General features: G+C 38.5%; 1 protein-coding gene across 3 annotated transcripts in view; it reads right to left on the bottom strand.

The window, feature by feature from the left end:
* The window catches only part of LOC114609465 (contactin-associated protein like 5-3-like), a 565,569-nt gene that overhangs the window by 348,241 nt on the left and 201,988 nt on the right, over positions 1 to 15,340 (bottom strand). For all 3 annotated transcript variants that reach the window (XM_028753829.1, XM_028753830.1, XM_028753831.1), the window contains exon 4: positions 2,822 to 2,969. In XM_028753829.1, the coding sequence (XP_028609662.1) occupies positions 2,822 to 2,969 (148 nt within the window). The remainder of the gene's footprint in view (positions 1 to 2,821; positions 2,970 to 15,340) is intronic.

The following is a 15,340-nucleotide window of genomic DNA, read 5'->3' as shown; positions in this document are numbered from 1 at the left end:
CTCTCCTCTCCTCTCCTCTCCTCTCCTCTCCTCTCCTCTCCTCTCCTTTCCTCTCCTTTCCTTCTCTTTTCCTTTTTTTTTATTGTTTTTCTTGGATATTTTATTTATTTATATTTCAGATGTCATCCCCTTTCCTGATTTCCCCTCCCTAGAAACCCCCTATCCTATTCCCCCTTCTCCTTTTTGTTTTTATACCATTTTAATTACATGCAAGTATTAAGGTCAGTTCGAGGTTGAGGAATTAGCAATACAATAGATGCAAGTGCTTGTTCATAATTAAGGTTGTCATTTCCCCCAACCCACCGCCTCTTTTTGGTCTTCATTTGTCTGACAGATCCACCATAGCTATTAATTTACCTAAGGGCTATTAACACTAGGTAGTTGTGGGTTTTCATTCCCAGAAATCTTATTTCAGTGCATACAACATTAGGGAAGCAAATGTATTTTTATGAAGCAATTCAAATGCTTCTTGGACAAGTGTTGTATTGCCTTGGATTTGATGAACAGCATTGAGCACATGTAAAGTTCTTCCACAACCTAAAGCAGTAATTCACTGAGGGGCTGTGATAATTTTAATTGCCAACATGAAAGCAAAGAGTCATTCCTGAAGGAAACCTCAATAAGTGGCTGTCTAGATTAGGTTGGTTTGTGGGCATGTCTTTGAGAGAATGAACATGAATAGTGAGAAGATGCACTCACTCTGAGTGGCATCACTGTCTCAGTATGGTATCCTGGATTAAGAGGAACCATGAAGCATGTTGAACACAAGCATGTGGACATGCATTCATTGCTTTATGCTCTTAACCATGGATGTGATGTAACTAACCTCAACTTTCTGCCACCTTGTAGCAGCAATAGTGGATTGTAACCTGAGATTGTAAGCTGAAATAATTAACATTCTTCTCCTTCAAAATACTTTTCAATGTATTTTATCTCAGTAATAGGAAACAGAGCTAAGATAACTATGTTTTTAAAAAGTGTGATGACTAAGTGTGGTGACTCTTTAGGTGACACTGGATATTGTTATAAAAATCAGCAGGTGAATGTCATAGGTTAAAAAAGAAAATCAATTCATAATGGCACAGTTTGCATGTTCAGTATTATGCCTACAAGACAAAAGTATAATAGCAATCTTCTCTAACATCTATTTCCTTCCAGAACAGGGTTTCTAAACGTGTGAGTCATGATACTTTTGAGTGTCAAATGATATATTCACAGAACCCACTTATCAGATTTCTTGCATAGAAGATATATACATTATGGTTCATAATGGTTGCAGAATTAGAGTTATGATATAGCAACAAAAATAAATTTATGGTCACCATAATGTTAAGAATTGTTGAGGTTTTTTGTTTTGTTGTTGATGTTTTTATTTTTTTTTTATTTTTGTTTGTTTGTTTTGTTTTTTGCTGTGCATTGTAGTGTATTCCAGGCCCCAAGATCTGGAATCTGTGCAGCATCTAGAAATCTGCTTCCATTGAATTCTGGTTGGTAACTAAAGATGCCAAGAGGCTATATAGTTGGGGAGAAAAGAAATAGCTGGGAGTTTAGGTTTCCAGGATAGAGACCAAGAGGAAGGAGAGAAGAGAAAGAGTGCTCATGCCTTAGAGAATGGAGGAGGAGTAATGAAGGAGAGACAGGAACATGGAATAGAGAAGCATGAAGTGTCTACATGCTTCTGGGTCAAGAGAACATAATCCAGAGAATGACTTGCTTAGAGCAAAGAGCAGTCCAGATGACACATAGTAAGTAATAACTTGGGTTACTGATGGGAGATAGACTCTAGCAACATGGATTGGTAGGCAATTACCCAGTTATTGTGTTGCATAAAGCATATTTAAATATAGGGGTTCTATGTGTTTCATCTGGGATCTTAGATGGTCAAAGATGCGAGGGAACCCCATGCTGATATGTAAATATTTATAGCTCCAAGGTACTATATTAAAGGACTGCAGCATTAAAAGGATTGAGAACTAGCTTCAATTCTACCCATGATTGAGCCTCATTTTATTCAAGCTGGATCCCTATATCAAACTCATTATCAACAACATTCAAGATAACATAGGATTCCATGACTGCAGAAGGAGACAATTTCATGAATTACCTGGGAGAGAAAAATCACTTCTTCAAGAATGTAAAGCAGACATATTCCTTTTATGGTTCCTTGAGAAGAGAAAGAGCTTCACATTATCTCAAAACACTTCCTAGGAAAAGCTCCTTCTGATTGCAAGTGGTAAAATGGTTATATAAGCCCTAAGGGCTCTTAGCTTTGAACTTTTTGTTTAGGCTTTATTATATTATTGTCTCATCACATTAGAGAGCCCGATAGATTATAAAATATTTCTACTTCTCAACATATATTCATATATATATATATATAAAGTCGAGAATAAAATGGGGTAACTTCAGGCTGTGGAAATAGCTATGCTTCCAAAGTGCTTACCTCAAAAGCATGAAGACCTAAGTTCCATTACCATAGGCCAAATCAAGTTGGATGTGATAGTGCACACTAATAATCCCAAAAGTGGGAAAATGGAGGTGTCAAGACTTTTGTGTATCACTGATCAACCAGCATAGGCTCAGCTGGAAGTTCCCAACCAAGTAAGAAATCCTGTATCACATGATGGATCCACTGTATTGTTCAAGAACATTGGAGTTTTCTGTCTAGTTGTTTTCGTACGAACACATAAACGTGGGTGAACATGCTCATAATTACACACACACACACACACACACACACAAAACTCAATTCTCAATATTATTAACCTGGTATTCTGTGGACATCTATATGCTGTATGACTTGGTCCATATGGATACTTACTGTAGGAGCATCCATAGACTTCCACTCTCATGCCAATCTTTCCATCTGGATTCCACTCCAGGGGCACAAAGCGAACAAAGCGGGCTCTCATGGGGTGCAGCAGTTTGTGGTGAACCACACTGTCGGCATTCATGTTTCCTACAAATGTCTGAAAAGAAAAAGGAAACTCAGCTCATTCTACAGTACCAAGGCATATCAACAGAAGTTTGCATGTTTCTTCACTCAGTATTTCAGAGAATGTAAAAATAACAACAAAAGAATGCACAACAAAATAATACAAAGACCCTAGTTTCTCTGATATTAAACTCATGTGGTGACAATCTTGCCTTACAGTTTTTCATAAGCACCAAATAATATTCCTTAGGATATTTTTCTTTCTACTACTATGCCTAGCTAAATTTTATGAATAAATAAAACTTCAGCATATGACACCTCAATATTTATAAGTTAATAATACTAAGAAGTTTAAGAGCTGGGCAGTGGTGACACACACCTTTAATCTCAGCACTTGGGAGGCAGGAGCAGGCAGATTTCTGAGTTTGAGACCAGCCTAGTCTACAGAGTGAGTTCCAGGACAGCCAGGGCTACACAGAGAAACCCTGTCTCAAAAAACAAAACAACAAAACAAAACAAAACAGTTTTGTTTTCAGTTTCCCACTTGTCTAAACTGGCTGTGACTGTCAGGAAACTGACAATTCCCTTCTGGAAAAGTGTTTTACTGAAATAATTGTCAATGTTATTTAAGGCCAGTTATTACACTAAGCACATCATAACCACTAACAACATAACTACCAATCCAAAAATAAAAAAAAATATTGTAGCATAAGAAGGGAAACACATAAGAAAATATATCTATAAATCATCCAGTCCTCTAGTAGTTAGAAATTAGCACAGAGTAAAGTTCCAAGACTGCCCCATGCTTGTTTTTTAGGTTACTACTCTCTAACTATGCAAACATTAGGTTTTACAGGAAGCAATCATTAACAGTCTAGTTAATTTGTATATTTGTAGTTCATTTTTCTGTTCACATATGATTGATATTTATTTGAAAAAAAATCAAGAATGTACTGAGGAGATGATTCAGTGGTTAGGAGGATTTACTGCCTTGCTCATTACCTAGGTCTTGTGTGGTTAGGGATCTTGGAGGAGAACATAAAACTACCACTTTACTAAATCAGCATAATCCCTAACTCCATTCTCAATATTTACCCTCATACACACAGATATGTGAAGTCCTCAGCCCTCACTAAGGAAAAAAAATGCCTTGAAACAGAGAATTCATCATAGAAAACCACAACTGGTGAAAATGTAGAGAATAAGTAACTGTAGGTTGCCCAGTGCCAGATGATAAATACATCCACAACAGGACCCCAACACCTAAGCATCAATGGCCAATATGAAAGAAATGGAGACAAAATTATAAGAGTCAGAGGCACAGAACATTTCCCATGAGTTTGAAACTCCTAAGAATGCCAGAGGGGTTGCAACCACAAAGCCTCATACACATGGATACCTATAAAAGACTCAAACAAGGACAACACCAATAGCCATGTTAACATGGAAGAGGAAATTTCACAAGGCTTCAATCCTCGAAAAGGAACTACAGGCAACTAAAAAATTCTGAGAGCAGGAGAAGTAATCTTCTTCTGGGAAGTGCCCCTCAATTGCCTATCCACTATCAAATGGTCAGCCCTGAAAACCAATACATATAGATAGCGTTGCACAGACTGAATAGGATATATGCAAAGTCCCACACAGACAAACATATATGCATATGTTATATACACTGTACATAAGGATATATATAAATAATTTATAGAAAAAGAGGTTGTAAGTTGAGATAGAGAAAAGGGGAAGTACATGGTTTGGAATAAAGAGAGGATTATATATAATATATTTATATTTGATATAATTATACTTGATATAATTTTATTTAAAGTTCAAGACTAAAAAAATATAATGTTACTTTAAAATGAATAATTTTGGCACAAGCATGAAGAAAAATATTCAGATTCCAACACTCACACGATAAGTTTGGCATGGTCCCATGCATAATCATAATCCCATTACAAAAGGGGGGAGATACAGTAAAGCTGCCTGTACTTGCTGGCCATTAGCCTAGCCAAAATCCATAAGCTTACAGTTCAGCAAGGGGGCATGCCTGATATGACTAAGGCAGAGAATGACAGAACAGAAAAGAATACATACTAGGAAGGGAAAATGGGGAAAGGGAATGACATCTGAATTGTAAATAAAGAAAATATCCATAAAAAAAGAAAAAAAAGAAAAAATATATGAACATATAATGTTTATACAAGCACACTCACCGATACACAAATGTGCACATATATCACACAAAAATATATTCTTCAGAAGCAGACACACATCCATACACACAAAACACAGTACAAGTCCAGCTTGATCCACTGCATTAAGTCTCATAGTCTTCATCAATATGTCTGATTATTTTAGAATTATCATTTTTTTTGTAGATGGGATCCAAGCCTAAACTCTAAAAAACCCATAGGGATCAAATATCCATAATAAAATTAAACATTTAAGCCTTTTTAAAATACATAATTCAGTTTCAGTAACTGTATGCACAGAGACAGAGATTGCACAAAAACATGCATACAGAGAGACAGAGACACAGAGAGAGATACACAGAGACAGACAAAGATAAATAGAGAGACAAGGGCAGGGAAAGACAGACGGAAAATTTCTAAAGGACATACAAGTGAAAATACCATTGTGTGAAAATATATTTTGTATTCTAAAATAGAGACTTATTTATTCTTTGAAACCCCAAGGAAGGCATTTGAAAATCAGCCACGTTTTCTAAATGCCTAGCTGTCAGACTAGATAGTAATAGTCTCATAATGAAAGTTGTTTATGATTTAAGATGAGGTCTATGTATAAAAAGATGGGTCTTGAATGGTAATACAAATTAAAATAGAAGATGATTAGGTACAGAATCATAAACTCATTAAAATATGATAGATGGTAATGTACCTCATCTAAGTTACAAAATACAGACTGGACTTATAAATGTAATTCATACTTAATAATTTTATAACTGTTTAAAAATAGTTCGTACTATGTATTGTTAGCTAATATGAGAAAGAGAGCCCTTTTAATTGGACAAAAGAGGGAAATATAGTGGGCTGGCATGATGTTGCTTGAATTCTAATACTAATATTGGTTACTCAAGATCTGGTTGCCCCTAGAGATGAAAGAGTTTGCACTTAGACAAAAATGATGCAGTGTGACCTTGCCCTCAAGTTATTTCTAATGGATGAATAAAAATGCCATCAGATGGTCAGAAAAGATATAGGCAGGTTTAAGGTTTCTGGGTCCCGGGGGTGGTGGTGGTGGTGGTGGAGCTCTGTCAAAGGAGAACCTCATAGAGAAGAAGAAGGTAGAGGAGGAAGGAAAAAGCTGCATTGAGTTAGGTGGTTAGGTGAACCATAAAAATGTGGCCTTGAGAGCTGGCCTATTGGAATTAAGGGCAGCCCAGATGAAATATAGTAAGCAATAATTTGGTATTATCGATAGGAAAGTAGATACCATAGAATGTCGAAGTCGATATCTGCCCAGCTCTAGGTCTGATTGACACTTATTCTAGAGATAAAGGTTGTGTGTGATCAAGGTAGGGTGGAAACCCTGGGTTTGGATTAAATATTTTTACAACAAAAAGAAAGACAAGACAGAAAGACAGAGACAAGGACAGGTACAACAGACATGGGAAATTCCTAAAGGACTAAAGGATGTACAAATGAACATACCATTGTGAAAATATATTCTGTATTCTAAAGTAGACACTTATTGATTCCTTGAAGCCCAATGCAAGGCATATGAAAATCAGGATTTTCTAAATGCTATCTAAAGGTCTGTCTCTCCATACAGTCAAAGTAAAGAGAAGGAAATACTGGAAGCTCCAAGCTAATCATAAAGGCATTTTCTCTTTTATGATAAGATACATTTAATAAGGCATGGGGTAATTAACAAGCAAAGCACAGAGTTAAAGCTAAAATGAATAAACCAAATTCCCTACTGCTCTTTTGGGTATGTGATAAAACGGATTTCTACCATGTTGTTAGATAATGGAAATGAAGAAGTTATAAGCATGGAATTGGCCTGCTATTGATGACTGATAGGAATATAAAACAGTACATTTTAGGAGAGTAAAGGAAAAATCAAAGCATGGAGTTCTTCTCTGAGACTTTCTTTGTTAGTGATGAATGACTATTTCATTATTTTAAGTTCAGAGAAATTATTGTCTATTTCAAAAGCCTGTCTCTGACATAAGCTGAAAGGCCACTCCTCATTTGATGGGCTGTGTACATACTTAGTTGCCGCTTTGTAGTTATTGACAGAAGATTATATTCTTTGTAGTATAGCACATTTTTTTTCTGAGTTTAAAGCATTCCATCCTCCATAAAACTCCTGACTCAGGAAGGTAAACGAATTAAAATGCCTTCAGGAAGTCTCTGAAACTGACTAGATTCACTGGGCTACTCCTTGTAAAAGTAGATAGTAACAGGTGAGAGTTACTTTCAAAAAAGCAGAGCCAAGCTATAAAGAAGACTCTTCCCAGACCATCTGCCTGAAAGAAGTTTGAGCAAACTAAAGAATGTGAAAAGGATACAGACTACCACAGTTGAACTGTCTGTAGCCTATACCGTGTTCTCCAGGTTTCCCAGCTCTGTGAACTGTCACACATGCTGGGGTAGGCCTTGTTGATGAAGTTATCTTTGAGACATTTCAGCTCCTGTAAGTAGCCCTTCACCCATATTTTTGAGAATAATTTCAATAAATCTCACTCATTCATCAAGTTGGACTTAATAATATCCATACTTTGGTCTGCCAAGGGTTCCCTGAAAATAGCCAAAACTCTGACAGGGCTCTGGCAGGACTTGCCTTTTCCTCCCATTCTCTCTGCCTTGCTAAAACCCTTTAAATTACATTCCTAAAACTAGCTAATAAGATCTACTCCCTCTTTTGCCCACTATTTCTAAGTGACTTACCAAGAGCCAGCTATGAAAATATTGAACTCCATCAATCAATAACCCTCTTTGACTAATGCTATTAACATGCCCAAATAAAATTCAACACCTCATACTACCACAAAGCTTCTACTTTTACCTTTACAAACTGCCATTTTCCTATGTGCCACATCTGTCTCCTCTCTAGCTAGAAGCAGTCCTTTGTACTCTGGGAGAAGAGAATTTCTGCATTGTTCATTTCCCTTTTCCCTCATCTTCTATTTTCTGTTTGTGTTTCTTATTTCTTTCTATTTGTTTCTCTGGGACAAATAAATTTCTTTTCTTCTTATGACATGGTCTTGGAGTCCTCGGCTAATACTGATCACTTTATTTCCTATCTGGAGTGAGTAAACCTGAGTTGTACCTCCCAGAATACGTTTTCCTACAAAATACCCTCTCCACGGCATTTTGGTTCTTTTGTCTGTTTTTGGTTTCCAGAGTGAGGAACAAGGAAATAACTTCAGAAAACAATGTGTTTTATTTGTCTTGGCTAACATGGCTATACATTAATATGATTAGATGTTTAGAAAGTCAAAAAATGATACTGATTTAGTAAAATCTATAAGTCCAGTGGTGATGGCATGTGTGGTCCTGGTATTCTGAATAGAATGAATGAATCGATTCTGCTCCCAGCCTCAAACAAACACTATTGGCACATTTTTTACTGAGCTAAGTGGGGCTATAATAAGTTGATTTATAATATACAGTGAATTTATCAAGATGTACAATTATGAAGGATGTGTAGATAGCTATCAGGATGTTCTGATTGTGACCATAGCTGAGGTTGTGTTAATGACACCTATTCTGAACTATATAAGAAGAATAAAGCACTCATGCTCACCCTTTACTCCTAGGAAGCACCCTAAGCCCTGACTCTTCAGATAGGGTAACTATACCAAAAATGACATATGTGCAACACCAGTGTCTCTCTCATTAGAAATCCTCTAGGAAATTCGGTATCTTCTCAGTACTATTCGTCACTGGCCCGCCATCTAACATCCATGTTCTTACATGGTAAAAGTCCAACTGGGCAGCTTGCTCATTTTCTTCAATTTTATGACCTCTGTTGACCATCACTCTCCCAGGCATTTGGGAAAATGAAATCCTAATGAAAGTCTGAATTAGGTCCTCATTATTGCTAATTTACCTATATTAGTTTTTTTGCATGAAAATCATATAATATATATTGTCTCAGATATATGAGCTACAACTCCATCCACACTTAATGCAGGTGTATTTGTGTTCTCAGTGACAAGATGTTATAAGCATACCAGAAAATACATCCTACCCTATAAGACTATGGATGAAACATTAATTAAGTCCTTCATTTACAAGAGGTGCTGTTAAAAGAAAAACAATAAGACCCAGAGGAAAAACAACATCAAAAGCAACAAGCTTTTGGATATGTAGGACTCCATGAACATGACATTTCTAGAACTGTCCTAAAATTCTCCTTCTCAAGGTATATAGTTCTAGGGGTTAGGAGGTAGCTCAATCAGGAAAGTGATCAATAGACAAGTAAGAAAATCTGAATTTAATTCTCAAACTCATGTAAAAATTCAGGCACAGAAGTGCAGATATATAATCACAACACTAGGGAGATGGCAAAAGATCCCCAAAGTTTATTGTTTAGGAGCCTAACTAAATTTGATTAGCAGGCTCCTTGTTATGTCTCAAAATATGAGGTATAGGGATGGTGAGATTGTTCAGTAGGCAGAGCCACATGTACAGTCTTTAAGACCTGAGTTTAATCTATACATCCTGCAAGGTAGCAGAAGACAACTGACTACTGAAGGTTCTCATTCCACATATGTTTTGTGGCAGATACACCTGCATACATAGTACATACAGAATACATATATGCTACCATACAAAAACCCACAAAGTTAAAAATTAAAGGTGATTATTCTTTATCATATTGTCTTACCATTCATCTTGTTTGATGAAATAGTAAGTTATTTTTTACTCTTGTCCAAAAATATCTTTGAATTTTCAGAGTTCAAACACCAAAAAATGGTATTTAAAAAGTGATTTGAAGTATAAGTAGAATGTGTCTTGAATCACCTTGTCCCTGCTTATGTCCACATTGATAAACAATCACTTTTGCTTTGGAAGGAAGCTTCTTATTAAGTAGTTCTCTCATATGTTGATGCTAATATGAATCTTTGTAGCTGTACAAACATTGGAGCAGCTTCCTTTTGATAACAATTATGAATGTGTGGTTCAGTTATTGGTAGAATCTAAAGAAACAATGTATGCCAACAGTGTTAGTTACTTTACTTACTGTTGTGATAAAATACAAAAGCAACTTAAGAGGGTTACAGTTTACTTTCATGCAGAGTTAGAGGGGATACAGTCCATCATGCTGGAGAAGGCATGGCAGTAGCAACAGAGAGCTGATAATCACATTGGATGCACAGTCAGGAAACAGCATATAACCACGAAGAGGGACAAAACTTCAGGGACTCCAGGATCACCCCCATTCAGTAACCTACATCCGCTAATTAGGCTCTATCTCCTAAGGATTCCAAAACTTTTCCAAATAGTGCGAACAACTAACAAACCAATTCTTCAAATACAAAAGTTTATGGTGTGGGATATTTTGTATTCAAACCATATTGATCAAAGTCCAAATAGACATATGGTATTATTACTCATTGACTTGAATGATGAAAACAACTAGTTTTTCATAAATGCCAAAGACAAATAGGCATTAAAGTACTGAATGCATATTGTCCCCACCAAAGCTTTCCATTGCTGTTGTGTTTTTTTTTTCAGCTCCACTCTGTGGAAGATAAGGGGTGATAAATTGACTGTTGATAAACAAGTCCCAGGTTTCATTCCATATTTACACTGAAGCTGTAATAGTAACATGTATGCAGCTCTGTCATGTGCTATATATGTGAGAAGACTGAAATACCTATTTAGCAAAATCCATCTTTTTACATTCCACTAAAGAACAAGAATGCTTTTACCCTTCTGAGAAACAGAAAGCTTTCTTCCCTGTGATGTAGAGAGCTCCTATATAGAAGTAGACAGCAGGGTTCAGCCCTCTATTATTAGATCTAGTGTAAGATGTGTAATTTCTATAAGGGCTAGGCCTTATAGGGGGAGCTTATTTCTGTGTCTATAGTAAGACCTCAGGAAAAAGTAGGAAATGAAACTAATGTAAGAGTCTGGATAAGCTTGATAACTAGTTCCCATGTGCATATGAATGGCAATGACTCCATAACATGATCCTAGTAACTGCATTCACAAGCTTAACCGTATGCAGACCTTATTGCCTCTTGACAAATGAAATATATTATATATTGGTATTTGTATATATAAAGTTTTAAATCTATCTATCATCTATCTTTAGCAAGTATTTACTTTCTATCAATTATTGTGCATCTTCCTGTCATTATACTATAAGGTGCATGAAACAAACTCTCTTAGAGTCATAATGAATACCTTCTGAATAGAAAATAGAATGATACTCCACATTTGTTCTCTAAGACTTTGAGCTGAGCTGCTTTTTTCTCATAGAACATCTTATGTGATTAGTGTACTCCAGAAATGTGACCACATGTCATAATGTGGGAACTCAATACGTAAGTTTGAATCCTTGCTGGCATTTGGAAAACAACAACTTATTATGTACCCAGTTTGGCCTCAAACTCCTAATCCTTTTGCTTCAGCTTGCAGAGAAAAATGCACCAATTAATCTGGCATCTGAAAGTCTTGCTCACTTTTTTCAATGGGAGTTTAAGAGATAGTTCTAAGACATACTAATGTATAGGACCTTGAAAGGCAGCCTGGTTTCTGGTCTAGTACAGGCTAGAAACCCCCAGAAGACAACAGGGGGTCCCAGGTGAGATCGAGGTGATCCTAAGGTATGGCAGGTATTTGTCCAACCCCCCAGACACTAGGCTCCTGATATGAGACTGCAGCCTCCGTAGGTATATGTTCTTTAGTCACATAAGGGCATCACCCCCTAGCCCATCCACAGGTAGAAGGCACGACTTCAGGCCACAGAGCCTCAAGATAGATCTCCATATTAATGCAGTGCCTAAGAGCCAGAAGGGCTTAATCAATTAAGTTTCCTTCCCAGCCATTTCTCCCTGCAAAAGGTATTTAAGCTCAGGCCTGCCCTGAAAAAAGGGGGAATCATTTCTCATCTATGTTCCAGAATGACAAGAAAAGCCTTAAAATGTTTCTCTTGGACTGTTTCTCTTTCATTGGGATCCGCTGACGAGAGCAATGGAGCAGGCCTTCACCTACAGAGCCGCCATCTAATCTTCCACAGAGGACCTCTCTGCCAACTCTCTGCCAAGCCAAGACAAGCCAACCTCTGAGACAAGCCAAGGACTCTTATCCCAGAGTGCTCTCTGCCCTCCCCTTTGGCTGTGTGCCCATCCAGTCCTTGGACCCCACTTCATTCTCAGCTCTCCCACTGCTTTCACCATCACCTGGGTGCCCAAGAACCTGAGGATCAAACAGTCCCCTGCCTCCCTACAGGCCCAGGGACCCTGAGCTACATCTGCCACCCTCCCTTCCATGGACCTCAGACTGCACTCCCCCACCCTGGGAGCAGGGTCCTCAGCTTCACATTGCTCAATTCCTACTCAGGACTGGAATGGGGTGAGTGGAATCAAACCCCTGGCACCCAGCCTACCTGAGCAGCCCGAGCCCTGTGGAACGGTATATGCGGGACCCCCACTTATTCTCAACACTAATGCTGATTCAATACTAAGGGCAACTGGAATTTCAAGGCAACTTAGTCTTTTTTCACTCCCACCACAGCTGACCTTAGGGCTGTTAGTTCTCAGATGAGAGTGCTGAACAGGAAAAAAAAAAAGTAGTACTTACCTGAAGGATTCTGCAGCTCTGTGCTAGCAGCCTATCAGAAGAGTGAGGAAAGAGTCATAAGGTCTTGCTGCATAGTACTTGCTGTTTCTTACTTGATGGTGTCTCTTATAATGATGGTCCACTTGTGGGCTACTCTACCTAGACATTAGTTTCAAGTAGCTTCCTAGTGGTGATATTTGTTTTGTTTTTGTTCGAGAGAAAATTGATGACCAGAGACTTGCTCTGGCTATGTTTGATTATAATTCCTCCCAAAACTCATGCCCAAGCATAAGTGTCGGTTCCAGTAGAAAGGCCCCAATTTGTCAGTCTGGTAACAGTTTTCTTCCAAGCTCATCTAACTCCCACAACAGAGAATTATGGAGGTGATAATGGACTCCTTGGGAAAGCAGTATAGAAGAAGATAGCACAGTCTTTGTACTTTCACTATCCTGATATATGAATTTCAGCAGAGACAGTGTAAATTGGGTGACAGCTTTGGTAGAACCATGTAACAGATCAAGCTTATCAACATCTCTTCTCTCCTACTCTCATTTTTTATTTCAGCTCTTAATCGTCTTTATTAGATGTAAGGCTATAGCTCACACATGGGCGTGGGTCCTGTTAAGCTGAGTTGAGGATTCCGCTGGTCTGCTGCCCCAGGTGGCTGGACCCACACACAGCGGCTCAGGGAGTAGAAGCATAGGAATTTGACTGAGTTCACTCCACATGGTGCAGGGTGGATGCTTAGCTATGAGAAGCGACCGAGCTCCACCAAGTAGTAGAGAGGTCTCAGCCTAAAGTTCCGTTGGGGCAGAGCTCCTGGGTTGGAGGTCACAGGGCTGAAGCAGGTGACCAGGACACCAGTGGTCTCTGTCTTTGGATTCCAAGATGCCTCTGGGTGCCACAAATCACTGAGATGCTGGGGCATATGGACTGGACCGACCAGCAGTAGAGAGAGGTGAGGGAGAGAAGTTCTGGCTGTACCCTGAGAGGTAGAAACTCTTGGTCACAGTAACTCGCTTGGCTGGGTCAAGGCTAGTTCGGCTAGCTTGCTTGAGTTGACAGGGCTCTGTGACTGGAATATAGAGAAGTCTTCCACTGGAGAATAGATGGCAGCAGCTTGGTAGTTGAAGGCTTCTTCTATGGTTCTCTACGTCAGGCCCCAAAGATAAGAGGAAGTCCATGGTTTTAAAAGGTTTATTGTTATAGCAGAAAATAGATGTAGCTGTACCCTGTGTCCTCAGGGTGGGCCTGAGGTTAAATACTGTTTGTAAGGAGGAGGGTCTGGGAAGGAATGTTTAATTGACTACTCCCTCTGACCTTTAAGTACCTCATTAATATGGAGATCTCTTGAGGATCTGTGGCCTGTAGTCACGCCCACTACCTGTGGAGGAGCTGGTAGGGGCATTGCCCTACATGACTGAGAGGCGCTGATCAATGGAGTTCTTTGTCCATGTGTCAGGACCCTGGGGTCTGGGAGCCTGGTAAAATATATGCCATCCCTTGCAGGGATACTTGTTGGATCTCCAGCCATCTCTAGCCAGTGTTCCACCAGAAACCATGCTATCCTTTCACTGTCCCACAATTAGACAGGTGGATCTGGAAAATTATAAGTTGTTCAAGCATTGATTCCCCCCTCCCCCATGAAAGGAAAATGTTTGAAAGGGATTCTGGGAATGATGGTAGAGACAGGAAGAGAAAAATGAAGGAGGCAGAAAACATTTTCCATACTAAAGGCAATAATTTCTGATGCCAGGCTTGCTGATATATTGAGACCAAACCAATGGCTGTTTATTGCAATCTTTGAGGTCTGGATCTAATTAATAAAATCCAAATTAAATACCTGGTGACATGCTTTTGACAGCACAAAAGAGCACATATCGGGTGGGGATATGTCTCAGCCAGTAATGCACGCTGTGCAAGCATAAAGTCCTGCTTTCTGTCCTCAAGATCCATGTAAAAGGTTGGGTCCAGGTGCACAAATATTCCATTGCTGGGGACAGAAAGCAGAATATCCTTGAGGCTTGCTAGCCTGCCAGCTCAGTTGAGGAAGTAAGGTACAGGTTCAGTGAGAAATCATTGATACCCTACTCTGTCCTCTGCATATATGACAGGGAAAGAAAGTGAAGAGGTTTCTGCATCATTTACTCTTTATAAGGTCATTTCATGTTTAACTAGAATTTGATCTCCTTGACAAAGAACCTCATGGAAAATTATTCACATCTATTCTAGTAACATAGTATCAAAATGCCCTGGCTAAATTACTCTAGCCTCTGTTAAACTGCCTGCTTGAGAAACTTGTGTATCAATTTCACTATCTCTTTACATGGGGTTGCAGAGAGATACCAGGATATGTTTTTGCCTTTTAAAACCCCTTGTTCTAAATGCTATGTACTACACTTAAAATAAATACCTATGTTTACTTCCATCAAGCGGGAGTAAAGATTTGTAATTAGCCATAAACTGTGTCTGATTGGTTATATCTGGTAAGAGATCTGATAACACAAGCATAAATATAGAAATAAATATGCTTGTGTAAGAACAGTCATAAACATCAGGTCAAGAAACACACATACACATACACACACACAACCAGAAGAGAGAGAGAGAGAGAGAGAGAGAGAGAGAGAGAGAGAGAGAGAGA

The sequence above is a fragment of the Grammomys surdaster genome, unplaced genomic scaffold (assembly GCF_004785775.1).
Source record: "Grammomys surdaster isolate TR1022 unplaced genomic scaffold, NIH_TR_1.0 125973, whole genome shotgun sequence".
In the NCBI taxonomy this organism is placed as follows: Eukaryota; Metazoa; Chordata; class Mammalia; order Rodentia; family Muridae; genus Grammomys; species Grammomys surdaster.
Note: the sequence above shows the minus strand (reverse complement) of the source record. Positions and strands in the feature narration are given on the sequence as shown.